The sequence below is a fragment of the Macrobrachium nipponense genome, chromosome 43, assembly GCF_015104395.2.
Source record: "Macrobrachium nipponense isolate FS-2020 chromosome 43, ASM1510439v2, whole genome shotgun sequence".
Classification (NCBI taxonomy): domain Eukaryota; kingdom Metazoa; phylum Arthropoda; class Malacostraca; order Decapoda; family Palaemonidae; genus Macrobrachium; species Macrobrachium nipponense.
In genome coordinates, this window is record NC_061104.1 from 52,955,696 (window position 1) to 52,973,363 (window position 17,668).

The 17,668-nt window shown below is 40.2% G+C and overlaps 1 protein-coding gene across 1 annotated transcript in view; it reads right to left on the reverse strand.

Annotated features, from left to right (window-relative positions):
* Window positions 1-3,947: 3,947 nt before the first annotated feature.
* Window positions 3,948-17,668, reverse strand: part of LOC135213922 (putative Ras-related protein Rab-33) — a 133,354-nt gene continuing 119,633 nt past the window's right edge. The window contains exons 5-6 of the mRNA XM_064248016.1: window positions 13,450-13,599; window positions 3,948-6,952 (exon numbers count right to left, since the gene is read on the reverse strand). Of these exons, the coding sequence (XP_064104086.1) occupies window positions 6,740-6,952; window positions 13,450-13,599 (363 nt within the window). The 3' untranslated portion in view covers window positions 3,948-6,739. The remainder of the gene's footprint in view (window positions 6,953-13,449; window positions 13,600-17,668) is intronic.

The window sequence follows — 17,668 nt, forward strand, 5'->3', positions numbered from 1 at the left end:
GGCTACCAACATCAATGAGGATTTTCAGGTAGGAGGGAGGCTGTTTCACTTCCGCCACCGGTGGAACTTCAGCAAGTGGGCGCAGAGCATTGTGTCAAAAGGCCTGGGTTGGAGTTGGGTAGCGAACCCACCCCCATCCAGACCTTTCCGCCAACTTCCATCCAAAGAATTGACGGAGTATGCGGAGGACCTCCTTCAGAAAGGAGCTATAGCGAGAGTCAACAGATTAAAATTTCAAGGACGCTTGTTCAGCGTTCCAAAGAAAGGCTCACAAAAAAAGAAGGGTAATCTTAGACTTGTCCCGCTTAAACTTAGCCATTCGCTGCGACAAGTTCAAGATGCTCACGATCTCGCAGGTACGGACCTTACTTCCACCCCGTGGGGCCGTCACCACCTCTATCGATCTTACAGACGCTTACTATCATATCCCTATTGCAAGACACTTCCGTCCGTATCTGGGCTTCAAGATAGGAGACCAGACATTCTCCTTCAAGGTAGTTCCTTTCGGGCTCAACGTAGCACCCAGGGTGTTCACGAAGTTGGCGGAAGTAGTAGTTCAACAACTAAGATCGCAAGGGGTTATGGTAGTAGCGTATCTCGACGATTGGTTGATCTGGGCTCCAACAGTCGAGGAATGCCACAAAGCAACACTGAAAGTGATTCAGTTCCTGGAATATCTAGGCTTCAAGATAAACAGGACCAAGTCAAGACTCACTCCAGAGTCAAACTTTCAGTGGCTGGGCATCCAATGGAATCTATCCTCCCATACTCTGTCGATTCCATCAGCCAAGAGGAAAGAAATAGCGAAGTCAGTAAAGCAATTTCTGAGTCACAAACTTGCGTCAAGAAGAACTCAGGAAAGGATCCTGGGTTCACTCCAGTTTGCATCAGTGACAAACATCTTGATGAAAGCCAAACTGAAAGACCTAACCAGAATCTGGCGCTCACGAGCAAATGTCAGGTCAGGGAACAAATTATCCTCAGTCCCTCAGATTCTACGGAATCGACTTCGCCCGTGGGCGAAAGTCAAGAACTTATCGATATCAGTGCCCCTTCAGTTTCCTCCTCCGGGGATTACCATCCACACAGACGCTTCATTAAGCGGTTGGGGAGGATATTCCCAGTTCAAAAAAGTTCAGGGAACTTGGTCACCTCAGTTCCGTCAGTTCCATTCATACAAACGTACTGGAAGCAATGGCAGTGTTCTTGACTCTAAAAAGGTTACGTCCGCCAAAGTACTCCCACATAAAGCTAGTCTTGGACAGCGCAGTGGTAGTACATTGTATAAACAGGGGAGGCTCCAAATCACGTCATCTAAATCATGTCATGGTAGCCATCTTCTCCCTGGCGGACAAGTTCAGTTGGCACCTCTCCTCCACCCATATAGCTGGAGTGAGAAACGTCATAGCAGATGCTCTATCCCGATATCAGTACCTCTAGAGTTGGAATGGTCACTGGACAACAGTTCGTTCCAATGGATTCTTCAGAGAGTTCCAGGCCTACAAGTGGATCTCTTCGCATCCCAAGCGAACCACAAAACTCCCATGTTATGTGGCCCCCAACCTGGACCCTCTGGCCTATGCCACGGACTCCCTGGCCCTAGACTGGAACAACTGGGAGAAGATTTATGTCTTTCCTCCAGTGAATCTTCTCATGAAAGGTACTGAAACAAAACTCAGGACATTCAAGGGTCAAGTGGCTCTAGTAGCCCAGACTGGCCGAAGAGCAATTGGTACCCTCTAATTCTGGAACTGGGTCTTCGCCCTCGTTCGGATTCCCAGTCCCAGGCTCTCCCAGTCAGTGCAAACGAAGACTGTGTTCGCTTCCTCAGGAATTCTAAAAACCCTAACTTTATGGATTTCATGAAGTTTGCAGCGAAAAGGGATGCGAATATTGACCCTCAAAACATTCTCTTCTTGGAATCCAATAAAAGAGATTCAACTTTGAGACAGTATGATGCTGCTGTCAAAAAGTTAGCAACCTTCCTGAGAGAATCAGATATTAGAATCATGACAATCAATTCAACTATATCCTTTTTCAGATCTTTATTTGAAAAAGGTTTAGCAGCTAGCACCATTACGACAAACAAGTCAGCCTTGAAAAAAGATTTTTCAATTTGGTTTCAACATAGACTTGACAGACTCCTACTTCTCGTCTATTCCCAAGGCTTGTGCTAGACTTAGACCTTCTGTAAGGCCTACGTCAGTATCATGGTTCTTAAATGATGTTCTAAAGCTGGCTTCAGAAACTGATAATGACACCATGCTCATTTATAATGCTCTTAAGAAAAACTCTATTTTTTATTAAGCTTGGCCTCAGGAGCTAGAATTTCAGAACTGTCGGCATTAGCCAGAGACCCGGATCATATTCAATTTCTTCCCACAGGGGAAGTGCTACTTTCTCCGGAACGTAGTTTTATAGCAAGAATGAAGATCCTTTGATGAGGTGGGAACCATGGAAGGTAGTACCCCTTCCACAAGATATATCTCTTTGCCCAGTATCGACCTTACGAGCCTTTCTGTCTAGGACCTCCTCATCCTCATCGGGTCCTCTCTTTAAGAGAGAAAAAGGTGGTACTTTATCTATTAAAGGCATCAGGCAGCAGATCCTGTACTTTATTAAACAAGCCAATCCTGACTCTTTTCCAAAAGCACATGATGTCAGGGCAGTAGCCACCTCAATTAACTATTTCCAACATATGAACTTCGATGAGTTGAAAAAATATACTGGATGGAAATCGCCGACAGTATTTAAACGTCATTACTTAAAGTCCTTGGAAGCTCTGAAATTTTCAGCAGTTGCGGCGGGTAACATAGTTTCCCCCGACTCTGCTTAATCTTTAGTAGAAGATCCAGTCCTCCTTTTTCTACCTGTCTCACCCAACAGTTCGTCTATGCCTGCATGTTCATCTACGGTTACCATTGTGTCTTAGCTGCTTTTATGATAATGTGGTGGGTGTCCCTTATTTTTTTGCTAGGGACACTCACAATCGATTGTATATTGATCTCTTTGATGTGATCCCCTTATTTTTATGCTAGGGGATACATCTTATTTACAATGGTTACGGGTTTTGTATATTAAGTCATATACATTCCTTCATTATATTATTATTATTGAAGTTTGTTCTGTTCAAGTTATTGTCATAATTGCTTTGGAGTTCTTGGTACATATCGATACACAGATACTACTTTTAAAACATATATTCCATGTAAGCCCTGTATATATGCAAAATTACGTTAATTTAAGAAATATTATTAGCATTAAGTTTAATTTAAGCAATATTTCTAATTTTGTATCATTGTGTATATGTATCTTTATTAGCAATTATATTCTTTTCTTTTATGTTATCTTTTATTTGAGACCTCTTTTTGTTTTGTTGAATTTTCTTTACAATCTTGTGCTATTTCTCTGGTACGATTTCGCGCAGCGACACGAGCTGAGCCCAGAAAAGGGATTTTGACGTAAGGAAAAATCTATTTCTGGGCGATTGGCTCGTGTCGCAGCGAAATCCCGCCCTACCCGTCCCATCGCTCAGATTGTCTGCTAACTTCAGGATGGCCACCAGAGGCGCAGCAGTCGGCAGCATGGGATGGAGTAGTAGTAGTTGCTGCCCACTCTGTGGGTCGGCTCTCCTCTTGTGGGGATTTTGTAGTGGGAGATTTCTATTGGCAATCGGCTCGTGGTAGTGGTCTCACTCGCCATAGTGTTCATACCGACACCCTCTTGGAGGGTGAGCGAGTCAGTTGTACTGACCTTTTTCTTTATTTATTTATTCTCTGGTATGTGTTAGTACATTTACCCTAGAAATAATAGATTAAAGGATATTTCGCTGGCGCACGAGCCAATCGCCCAGAAATAGATTTTTCCTTACGTCAAAATCCCTTAATCAGGTTTTATACAGTGTACAGGTAGCTGTAGTGTTCAAGTTATGATAACTCATCTTACAATAATCAGATTTTATGAGAGACCAAATTACAATAGCCTAACTTTATCCCATCTTCTAGTTACATAAGTTCAAAAACAGCAAAAGTGAATGATGAAAGTATGGTTTTAACGTTATAATCGTTGCGTATACGTGTACAGCCATGAACAACCGAACGAGAAAAAACTGGTTTTTTTTCTAAGTACAACCGAATTGGATAACATCCGTTTGTCTTGTAGTTCAATCACCGTTCTATAGTACACTATTACTGTAGTTGTTATAAATGACGTTATGTATAATAGAACAGAGATCTCTTAATGTAATAACTTTATTCACTATAGATCAAAGATCAATATAGATCAAAGATCAATAGGGAAATATAATGTTAAATTGAAACCTAGTTATAACTGAAGTTGAGAAAACTGTTCAAGCTGCTAATGACTATTATCGTGCATCGGCAACAAGGATAAAACTCCATTAAACGTATGCCATCAAGCACAACCGCAGATAAAATTGAGATAAAATAATTTTAATCAAAACTGCTGTGCTTGAAAGAACACATTTTACTGTTGGTTTCACTCCGATATAAGATAAGTACAGTAAAGTTCGTATTACGATGATATAAAGGAAAATTGCAAACGGAATCACGTAATATTTTACGCAATAAACGTGCTGCCAACGTAATCTGTTAACGAAAAAAAAAATTAGTTCACAATCACAATGAGACCTATTCAATTCATATTTCCACCGAAAAACAAGTCGTATAAGGAAAAATAACCTTGTCTCATGTAAGTCAAGTTATCTAGATAATCGTTTATCCTAACTAGAAGCAAGAAAATTTGCTCAGAATTGCGTTAAATATGGCGAAACAAACTCGTATTCGCCATCAGCTGATTTCAAACCAAAACATTGGCCGCTCCGTGGAATACTGGCTTAGATTTCCCAGAGTATTTTATAATACAATAATATGAGAATACATACAATATTATTGGATACAGTGAAGTAATGTATAACTTTTTAAAGGGATTTATGGAAAAGATGAATAATTAATAAAATAACACCATGCATTTTTCAGAACAGTGGCGGACAAGAACGAACATGAAAAAACATCCTCTGACAATGTGGAGGGTAGTTACAAAAGCTGCCTTAATTTGTATCATATTTATGTACAAAAATAAAAATACCCTATACGTAATATATCTTCATACACATTTTAAACTTAAAAGCATGAACATTTATAAAATCGACACATCGATCGCTAAATTTGCATTCTTTCAAACTCGATATTTTCGGAAGAGCGGCAGGCAGTGCCTTACGAAAACGAATATGAAGAAACATCGTATTTGATAACTTGAAGGCCAGTTTCAAAAGCTGCCTTTGTATCATATTTCCGCGGCCAGAAAATAAAAATACTCTATACGTACGTAATACATTTTCATACACAATTTAAACATAAAAGCATGAACATTCATAAATCGAACACATCGATTGCTAAATTTGCACTTTCTTAACTCAATTTTTTCGGAAGAGTGGCAGGGCAGCGGCTAACAAGAACGAACATGCAAAAAACATCCTTTTTTATAATGTGAAGGACAGTATCAAAAGCTGCCTTTGTATCATATTTCTGTGCAGAAATCAAAATACCCTATAAGTAATACATTTTCATACACATTTTAAACATAAAAGCAAGAACATTTATAAATCGACATCCATAGCTAAATTTGCACTTGTGTAACTCGATATTTTCGGCATAGAACAGCGTCAGAGGCATACATTTTACCCTAATACCTATGTAATAACTCTCCATAAAATTTTTTAATATCATTTGCATAACCTTTATGGTCTGAACGGCATTTCTACAAATGTATGAATTCGTTAGACATAACGGCGCTAGCAGCACTGTGACCCGAAAATTGTGCCGTAAAAATACCTTATTTTTTTAATGAATATTTTTGACAAGTGCCGTAAAACTGATTCGCCACTAAGCAATTGCACAGTAAACTGTGGGCTGTCTGTATTACCAATTTGAAAAATCCTGCTGCAAAGGTATCACTCACAAAACTCTGAACTTTCAAGCATATTCACAATAGGTTCTCAACATGGCCACACTGAATGCTTTCAAGGCTTCCTTTAATCCTACAGAATCTAATGGGATTGTTGTATATATGTGCCCAGAGGACCTATTTAAAATTAAACAATAGAAACTAGGAATTACAGTAAATTAGTATTTTTAAAGATATTTCTGCACATTTGAGTGGTTAAGACTACACTGCTGATGCATAACGGAATAGTGTGTATGAATGATAATGTACTGTGCTAAGCACTGTATTTTAGGACAGGGAAGTTTGGATTTATCAACCAAAATATTTACAAAACAGCATATCAGAGCCAGAAGTTCCTTGGAATTGCTTCAAAATAGATAGGTTTTCCTAAGTCAATTACTTTATCAACAATAAGAATTTCCTATACCACAGAACAGATTGGATGTGCGAATGTAAAACTCAGTGCAAGATACAACCACAAATTTTCAAAGAGGAAAAGCATACGTGTCACAAACACTTACCACACTCATTAGAAAAATAATCTGTCACTTCAACGTGACATCACATACAACTTTAAAATGACCAGACTGACTCTGTGACAGTTTATCAGGAAGACCTGCATTTCACAAAAAATAAAATCTCTGAGGAATGGATTTCTGCAACTTCACTTCTCATCAGGAAGTTCAGACTCGAAGATTGTCAACAATGTACATTATGGGCAATAATATAGCTATGCAAATTATTAACAACTATACTTTACATATCTGCACGAATATCAGCAGTAACAAGAGCTTGAGGATTCAACTTCCATTCCGTTCCTTTCTCGGCCAATGGAAACCACCTCTGCTCGATGAAGGTCTTCAGGAAGAAACTGTGATGGATCGATGGGCATCATTGGCTTCGATGCCTTTAGTTTATGAGCCAAAGTCAAGAATATTGCTTCAACATGGTCACAGTCACAGTCATCCTTGGCCGAGGTTTCAAAAAGCTGTAATAAAACAAATCTCATTCAATGAACAGCAAGGAATCTTCCATAAATATACAAGACAATCCTGTTACCATGCATTTTGCAAAACTAAAATAAAATCCTTTAAAAAAAAAAAAAAATTACTAAAAATTCACAAAGGTACAATCCCAAGAAAAATTACAGTATTGAGTGCTAACATCAATTCTTGCAAAATCTGACATGCCACTGCTTTTCCTTAGAAACACCATCACTTTTTTTTTGTTATATCCAGTACAAAAAGATTTTATAGATAGAATAGATAAGCATTAAAATAAATAATTTTAATTGATTTTAATGCTTATCTTTTTTTTTAATTATTATAATATTTTTTGTACATTCACAATTCAAACATCTGCACATACCACTTACATACAAATTTCTTTTATTCTGTGAACTGCAGCATACATATCTATACCTTAAGCATGGTACTGTATGATTATTAAACAATATAATGGAAGTGATTGTAAAAGCTGTCAGAGGAGGGGGAAGGTGACTGGATAAAGACTCTGGGGAGTGAAATTTCATAGTCTATAAGTAATCAACCATTATTTCGCAAATCACTAGCAGCGAAGTAACAGATCAGAAATGACCTTTGAAACTTGAAAAATTCCACAAAGTGGGGAACAAATATATTTAAGAGCACATGCTGTTTCAGAGTGTCATGCTTCTTGAGTCTAAAGACATTAAAACCCAACTGAATACAGTGGAACCCCCGTGTTCACGTTCTCCGGATTCGCGGATTTCTTTCGGGAACGTTTCCCCGCATTATTCGCACATTCGCAGTATTTTCCTATGAGAAATATCCACAAATTCCTGGCTTTCTGATCAATTTCATCATAAATTGCACTTTTTTGTAATAAAACTATTAAAAAACCAAGTAAATAAATTTTTTGTGGGTTTTTCTTGAGTTTAAACTAACAAAATAGGCTGTTTTTAGCATTTTTATAGGGGTTCCAAACATTCACGGGGGGGTCTGGTACGCATCCCCCGCAAATATGGGGGGACCACTGTATATTTGTTCTCTAATTTGTGGGCTTTTTTTCAGGTTTCACACAGCAGCGGTTATAAGATCTTGCTAATGTTTTCACTTGCTTTCCAATTATCAGAAACCATAAACGCACTATATCTCTTAATACGTACTACCATAAAGCTAATTGCTGTTCTATATAGTGCACCCCAACTAGATCGCACTTCAGCAATCGTGGATTCAGCACTTCGCAGTTTTTTCTGTTAAATGTATCTCCAAATATATTGTGAGGAAATTCACTAATTCACAGATTTTTTCATAGAGCAATATTCACTAATTACATATACTGTATTTTCACTTTATTTTTGTGGCTAAATATGAAATTTTTATATTAAAACGGAGTTTTACATATACAGGCAGTCTCCAGGTTACAACGGGTTTGGCTTACGATGTTACGAGGTTAAGGCGCTTTTCAATTATATTCATCAGAAATTATTTCCAGGGTTACCACGCATACAATGCTCATCTGGCAGAAGAAATATGACACCAAAAATGCAAAATAATCAATATTTGAAGGGTTTTTTTTATGAAAAATGCAATAAGAATGCACTTTACATAGTTTTAATGCACCAAAAGCATTAAAAGTAAGGTTTTCTTTGGATTTTTGACGATGTTCTGGCTTGCTACGATTTTCAGCTTACAACGCGTCTCAAGAACGGAACCCCCGTCGTAACCCAGGGACTGCCTATACTACTGTACTTACCAATTACATAGCTAAGAGCTTCCTACCTTCAGCAGCCAAAAATTCAAAATTCGCGGTAACACTAGCATTAGTCCAGGTGAAGTAAACTTGCCCCACCCACTTCCAGGACTGAGAGAGGGAACAACCTGGCAGAGAGCTCTAAAATTTGTTTGTGTCCTTAATTCCATGTGAGGGGAGGTGGGAGGGCTCCACTCATGTAATTACAGGCAGTCCCCGGGTTACGACGGGGGTTCCGTTCTTGAGACGCATCATAAGCCAAAAATCGTTGTAAGCCGGAACATCGTGAAAAATCCTACGAAAACCTTACTTTTAATGCTTTGGGTGCATTAAAAACTATGTAAACTGCATTCTTAATGCATTTTTCATCCATAAAACCTTCAAATATTGATTATTTTGCATTTTTGGTGTCATATTTCTTCTGCCAGATCGGCGTTGTAGGCGTCGTAACCCTGGAAATAATTTCTGATGAATATAATTGAAAAGCGCCTTAACCTCAGAACGTCGTAAGCCGAACCCATCGTAACCTGGGGACTGCCCAGGCAGTCCCTGGGTTACGACGGGCTCGGCTTACGGCGTTCCGAGGTTAAGGCGCTTTTCAATTATATTCATCAGAAATTATTTCCAGGGTTACGACACCTACAAACGCTGATCTGGCAAAAGAAATATGACACCAAAAATGCAAAATAATCAATATTTGAAGGTTTTTGGATGAAAAATGCAATAAGATTGCAGTTTACATAGTTTTTAATGCACCCAAAGCATTAAAAGTAAGGTTTTCTTAGGATTTTTGACAATGTTCTGGCTTGCAACGATTTTTGGCTTACAACGCGTCTCAAGAACAGAATCCGTCATAACCCGGGGACTGCTAGTATATGTAAAACTTCATTTTATTATACTCTTAAAAATGTAATCTTTACATATGAAACTTACCAAATAATTACATAGCTGATTCCAAACTGACAAGAGGTGGGATCCATGGACATATTCCATCTCAAAGCATTATATTAGATCATTTATTTGACATAGAACAATTACCAGCATATAAAAAGAAAATACTTGTTGTTTCCTTACCAGGCAAGGGAGAACTGCAGATAGGTACCTCAATATAGATGATACTCCACTGTGTGGCTGTATAGCCCAGAGTTGCCCCTACATAAGTGGGAACTTAGCAGCAAGAGAGTACAACCATGGCTCGCAAAGCTACTAAAAGAGGCCCTTGCCTTGGGCGTAGACCAGAATAGGACCATAACACTGTTAACTACACCATAAAAATTAATAAAATCACGACCCAATCCTCTAAAAATTCACGAGCCCTCAAGCCAAACTCTCGGAGGGAAGTTTCCTCATAAGGAAAGTCGAAGCCGGGGTGCTGGTGTCGCAGGTGAGAAAATATCTCAAAGCTGGGTAGGCTGACGAAGACAAGGCATACTGTCCTACATCCTCTTCATCCAACGATATTGGCGACAAAGTCTAAACCTCCAACTTGGTATCCTCTCCATCTAACAATATAGGCGACAAATTTTAATCCTTGACTTGGTAAGCACTGGGATTTTCTTCAAAAAAGACAAGAGGTCTTCCAATTATCGCCTGAGAGGGGCAAGCGAAGAGTCCTGAGTCAAAAGGTTCTGTCCTGTGCTCATGAGCCAAAAAAGGGTGGTCCAGATAAGAGATAGACTCCGGGCTATCCAAGTAGGGCGAGGGGGAGGAGCCGAAGAGGCAGGAGACAGCACTGTTTAATTGCACGAAGCATAGGGACTGAAACTAGCCTCTGGACTTCTTGGAAGGTGGAGGAAAGCTTTCTGCATACGTGGAATGCCTCTTGAAAGGTTGCGAAGAAGCTTGACAGCCCTCTCAACACCTCTTGCTGGGAGTCGAATCTTTGGATTCAAACAACAAACAATTTGCACCGAAAGAGACGCCTTTCCAGTGGTACTCTGTCGAAGCCTGGGGTTATTAACAGACTCGACTGAGGGGGCAACTGTCCACGGGAAAACCCAACCAGCTTCCCTTGGACCTCCAGTATGTCTTCTTCCCAGTGAAGGGAAGCGGGACAGGGACCTTTATCTAGGAGCACCAATGGGATGGACAGCCACCTCCTCAACACTCTCACTTTGCACAGCACTTACACTTTGAATACTATTGCCTTTTTCCATTACGATTTTAAAATATAAACCCTATTCCATCACAGCACTAGGTAAAAACTAAACTTCTTATCGAACTTAGAATTCAAAGCTGGCAATGGTGTTAAGATTGGGAGTATGGGAACCTGGAATAAGAATTAGTTACATGGGATCATGAGGGCTAAGGATTGAAGAAGATATACATATCACAGATGAAGAAATAGCACTATCATCTGCTAATTCTGTAACTTGCACAGGTCCTAAGCTAGTCTTATTTTTGGCTCTAATAGCCACCTTTCTCTTCCTATTTTGTCCTGATGGGACCTAAAGATCTTCCATTGACTGTCATCCCATTCATTACATTCTGCACAAGTAATCTCCTTCTTACACCCCTGACCTCTACATTTTACACATCTGGTATGAGGGTCATAGCATGATTTTGCTATGAGCATCGTAGCATAATTTAACTTATCTAGTTTTGCATCCCTCTATACAAAACCTCACACTCAATGTGCTGGAATGTGACGTTCTAACTGAATTCACTACTGCAAAAAAACAGAGTTACTTCACCCAAGAACTCCAAAATCATCCAAAAAATGATGAAGAAGGGTGCTGGAAACCACCGATGTTACTCAATCAAATGTTAAAGAAAATTTTTTAATAAATATTAATCTATTATCATCATGACATATACTGTATAAAAAAACCATGTTCTATCTCTCTCTCTTTCTCCCCCCCCCCCCCCCCCCCCGCCCCCCCCCCACCCCACATCCCTCCCACCCTGATGACGACGCACTTTAGTAGAAGGAGTGGGAAGTAGCCAATGACAATTAAGCTTGTATAAAATGCTTTGTTATGTACTGTCAATAGTGTATAAGATCTCTCTCTCTCTCTCTCTCTCTCTCTCTCTCTCTCTCTCTCTCTCTCTCTCTCTCTCTCTCTCTCTTACTGAAACAAGAGAAAATTTTTATACACATGTAACAAATATCGTTATTTTGTATATATTTAATTATTTCCAAATAGTACTATTTAATTTTCAAATATTAATGCAAAAACAGCAAAATGTCAATAAAATGTTAAATGAAAATCCCTTAATATTGATCTACTATCATCCTAATATGTACTGTATGAAAAAAAAATGTACATCCCACAACTCTCTCTGTCTCTGTCTCTTTCCATGATGACACACCATTGGCTAAAAAAGTTGGAAGTAGCCAATGACAATACTTGTAACAAGATGCTTTGTTATGTACCATCACTAGTATGAGTTTCTCTCTCTCTCTCTCTCTCTCTCTCTCTCTCTCTCTCTCTCTCTCTCTCTCTCTCTCTCTCTCTCTCTCTCTGGTAACTTTATTAGTTTTCACACACAGTTGTGAGCTATATAAGAGTAATGTTGTAGATATGTACATTTTTTTAGGTATATTTTAGTTTTACCAGACCACTGAGCTGATTAACAGCTCTCCTAGGGTTGGCCCAAAGGATTTTAAATATTTTTATGTGGCTAGGAACCAACTGGTTATCTAGCAATGGGACCTACAGTTTATTGTGGGATTCGAACCTATATCGAGAAATGAATTTCTATCAACAGAGATATATTCCTCTGATTCCGCATTGGCAGAGTCGAGATTCAAACTTCGGACCACCGGATTGGTAGGCGAGCAGAAACCACTCGTCCAACGAGGAACTGGTAATGTTGTAAGATGACTGGTATATTTTTGCTTGAATTATTAAAATATGCAGTTAAAAGCATTTTAGTTTAAGGTATGTACTCAGTTCACCACCCCTCTCTCTATCTCTCTCTCCATGACAACAGCTATTGGCTGAAAGGAGCCAATCACACAGTAGGTACAAGCTTTTACATGGGGGGGTTCCAATATATCGTGGATTTTCGGTATTCGAAGTAAATCACTGAATTAGACTTTACAGCATCCTTCAAAACTACTTCAGTGACCATTTATATTTAATGTATACTATTCATTCTTCTGTTGGTTTGTCTATCTTTATCCATATGTAATTTTGTCTCTTTCCAATACTTTTTTTTTCACAAATTTGCTTTGGAAGATTGGAAGCTTGTTTAGTTAGTTAAAATCCTTTCTTTTTTTCTGCATTTGAATGTTAATCATACAGTCTACTATTATTACTACTACTACTATACTACTAAATTACACGCCACCCCTTTGAGAGGTGTGAATCAGCTCAGTAGTCTGGGTAAGCAGTCTACTACCCTCAGCTTGCCCAGCCTAGAGGAGAAGGATGTCTTGGCAGCTCACTATAAGAAAATGAATGAGAGAGAGAGAGAGAGAGAGAGAGAGAGAGAGAGAGAGAGAGAGAGAGAGAGAGAGAGAGAGAGAGACCATGAATGACTTTAATGACTACTATGCTATTATAGTTTATCTGTATAAGTTGAAATAAATACATTGATCTTAACCCTGTACTATTTGATAACGACGCTCCATAGGCGCTCTACTAGCCTGTTTAAGTAGTACAGAAAAAGCAGCTATTAAAAAAATAGAGAAGAACCTCTACAAGTGTAACACTGCTGAAGTAGCCATCACATATTATAATAACAATAATAATAATAATAATAATAATAATAATAGTAATAATAATAATAATTCATTAAACTTACCGGCATACTGTGTTGGTCTGCAAATCGCTGGGCCACATTTGTTGGCACAGCCAGTTGATCTTTGCAATCACACTTATTTCCTACCAGGATTCTTGGAATGTTATAGCTAAGGCTATTCATGTTGCACTCTTCAATCCACAAGGGTAATGACTGTAAATGAAGACCATTATTATGACAAATGTATAGAATGGATGAAGTGTAAGAGGAAAAAATATCACATCTGGGGGTGAATGGACACTGTTGGTAGGTGGTACCCTCCTACAAGGTCTCCATAAACAAAACTTAACGAAAAAATTTTCCCACAAATTACAAGATTCCTAGATACCTGTCTCCTTTATACCAATATACCATTATCCATGTTCCATAAGAGTAGATGCAACGTTACACAAAACAAAGAACCAGTTATGAAAAAGGAAGAAATCTTCCCTGGAAGGGTAAGCTACATTATGCAAGTACTGTACTTCCATATTTAACTCTGAGACCTAAACATGTGAGAAAAATGACCAGAGGGGAGAAAGGAACTGAGAAAAATAACAGGCTTGGATCTGTAATAAAAAAAAAAAATTACCAAAAGAAATTTCCTTATATTCAATATAAGCTTATCATTTCATATATAAATCTCAAATAATTAACTGGAGCATAGTTTCAGAAGTTGGATAAGTACTACTTGATTACTTATGAAAGTGGAGGCGCACACAGTCAGATTAGTACATCCTGGTTAGAGGAGCCGACAAAAGCCATGTGATGAACTCCAAAGTGATCTTGGGAGAAGCATATGTAGGTGGTGATGGATTTTAATATGAGAGGTAGGAAACCCAAAAAGAGAAAGAGGAGATCTAGAATTAAGATTTGGGACCTTCAAGGAGAAAAGGGTAACGTAAAATTTGGACAGGGTAACAGAATGGAAAATATCTGGGCAGACATGAGAGAAATATGTGTGGGGGAAGCAGAGGGACAGGTGGGAAGGACAAACAGATATGGAGTGTCAAGAGGAGAAAAGTGGTGGAATGAGAGGTGCAAGAAACAAATGATAATCAAAAGCATTTAAGGACTGGAAAGTAAGGCATGCACAGGGTGCAGAGGAAAGGTAAAGAGAAGAGGAATACAGTAAGTCCTCGGGTTACGCTGGTCTCGACTTACGATGTTTCGTGGTTACGAACGCGCCCCCATAAAAATATAAAAAATAATATTTTGCGTCGTTCCGTCTTACGCGGTTTAGCGTCGTAAGCAACGTAAACAAACGCGAACTAGTTCCAGGCGCACGGCGGAAGAATACGCTTTGTGGGGGAGAGGACGGCGTCGCTTCGCTACGCTCAGTCCTCGCCCATACGCCATTTTGGTTGTTACACTGCCTCTCTCTCCCTCGTGTTGTATCGTTTTTGTAACTTTTTGCTCTTTGTTATGGCTCCCAAGCGCAAGGCGGACTCTTCTGATGGTAGTGCATCGAAGAAAAGAAAGGCCATCACCATGGAAATTAAATTAAAAGTGGACATTATAAAGCGATCCGAGAAGGGAGAAACGCCAACAAACATTGGCCGCTCGCTTGGCCTTAGCCGTTCGACCGTTGCTACCATTATCAAAGATAAGAGCGCATCGTTGAACATGTGAAAGGATCTGCTCCTATGAAAGCGACAGTGATAACTAAGCAGCGTAGTGGTCTAATAATTGAAATGGAAAGGTTATGGTGCTTTGGTTGGAAGACCAAAATCAACGGCGTATCCCAGTCAGCCTTATGGTGATTCAGGAGAAGGCGAAAAGATTTTTTGAAGCGTTGAAAAAAGAAAAAAAGGGGGAGGGGGAGGGAAGTGAAAGTGAAGAGTTTGTGGCTAGTAGGGGTTGGTTTATGCGATTTAAGGCTCGGGCCAATACCATAACCTAAATTGCAAGGTGAAGCTGCTAGTGGGGATGAGAAAGCAGCGATGTGAATTTCTAAAGCGTTGTCTGAGATAATTAAGGAGGGGGGTTATTCTGCTCAGCAAGTGTTTAACGTAGACGAGACAGGTTTGTTTTGGAAACGTATGCCTAACCGCACTTACATCGCCAAGGAGGAGAAGTCAGCAAGGAGAGGCTAACTTTACTTCTTGGGGGTAATGCTGCTGGCGGACTTCAAACTGAAGCCCTTGTTGGTGTATCAGGCTGAAAACTCCCAAGGGCACTCAAGGGCATTTGGAAGGGTCAACTACAGTAATTTGGAAGTCCAACAAGAAGGCATGGGTGACACTTGCAGTGTTTGAGGACTGGTTCGTAAACCATTTTGTTCCAAGTGTGGAGCGGTATTGCGCCTCCAAGGGTATCCCCTTAAGGTGTTGCTAGTGCTGGACAATGCCCCTGGACACCCTGCCCAGCTGGGAGACTTCAACCCTAATGTCAAGGTGGTTTTACCTTCCACCTAATACCACGGCCCTTTTACAGCCTATGGACCAGGAAGTGATTGCTTCGTTCAAGGCCTACTACCTACGAAGGACAATTGCTATGGCTTTACAGGCAACTGAAACCAAGAAGGACTTGACTCTGAAGGACTTTTGGAAATCCTACAACATCCTTGATGCTGTAAAGAACATTGCTAATTCCTGGGAGGAGGTTAAGCAAAACAAACATGAATGGTGTCTGGAAGAAAATTTGTCCTCAATTTGTGAATGATTTCCATGGGTTTGAGGACACAGTTCAGCTAGTTGTCAAGAACGTTGTTGCCCTGAGTAAGGAAATCAATTTGGAGATGGAGGTTGATGATGTTACAGAGCTGCTGGAGTCTCATGGCGAGGAGTTATCTGCTGAGGACCTGATACAAACTGGAGAAGCAGATAATAGAGGAAGAAGAAGAAGCACCCACCCCAGAGCCTAAGGCTTTCACAAGGCAGGACTTGATAAGAGGTTTTGCAGAGTTGCAGCAAGCGTTGTCAACTTTTGAGGCTCAGGATCCCAACTTGGACAGGTTCACTAGGGTTTCCAGAGGCGTCAGGATTTGATGCCGTGTTACAAGGAGATCTTGGATGAAAAGAGGTCGCTCTCTGTTCAGACTAACCTGGAGCAGTATTTTAAGAAGGTAGAGAGGCCTGCAGAAGATCCTGTACCCTCTACCTCAGCTGCCTCTGCTAATCCAGCACCCTTCTGAATGTTCTGCTAACCCAGACTCACCTGCCCCAGTATCTCCAGCACCTTCTGTAGGTTCTGCCTCACCTAAAGACTCACCTGCCCCAACATCTCCCACTAGTCTGTTCTGCCCTCACCTCAAGAATCACCTGCCTCAGCATCTCCAGTACTAGTATGTTCTGCCTCACCTCAAGAATATCTGCCTCAGCATCTCCAGCAACTTCTGGAGGTTCTTTTTCTCTTCACTAACCTCCCCCAGTCTCTCCAGCACCGCAGCTTCCTCTCCAGTGTGCAAGCCAATCAAACTAATAAAGGTAAGGAATTGTTCTCTCGTTGTTATTGATAGGTATTTACATTAAATCATGTGGTATTTTTCAATGTTCCGACTTACGCTGAAATTCGTGTTACGATGCATCGTAAGAACGGATCAACGTCGTAACTCGAGGACCCCCTGTAGTGATTTCCACCAAAAGAAAAAACAATGTTCTATTATTTATATCCATGGGGAGTACGTGGTTGTGATGGTAATTGCTTCATAGCAAAGGAAGATAAAGGAAAGGAGAACGCATTTTCGAGAAGTTCGGCAGTAAGGAGGTTTTCGCGCCCGTGTTGGAGGCGCCTTTTTCTCGCGGCTGTTCTGGAATCGTCGGGCGTGTTGTGGAGCGCAAAAACGTGCCAATGTGACACGAGAAATGCCGCGTTTTCTGATGCAATACCTCGTCTAGATTCATCTAGGGAGTCCTAGTAAACTCGGGAGTCTGTGACGCTCGCCGTAGGCTCCGACCCCCAGAGTGCCGTATAAATACGAACAAACGAACTTTGGAGAGGGAGATTGTAAGAGAGAGATTTCCAGTTAGTCACAGAGAGATATCCTCAGTAAAGAGCCACAGATCAGATTATCAGTGAGAGATCAGCAGCTGCAGAGACCTTCCGAGAGAGATAAGAGAAAAAGGAACCGACGAAGGATCAGGAAAAAAAGTTGCTCGAGAGTTGGTTGGATACTGGTCTAGTAGTCTTCAGGAGTGGACGAATTATCTCATGTTATCTCGACGTCGACCAGACTTCAGAGAAGAAAAGGTCCCGCTAGAGGAGTTGGGGAGTTCCTGCCTTACAAGTAGACTATTTTCCG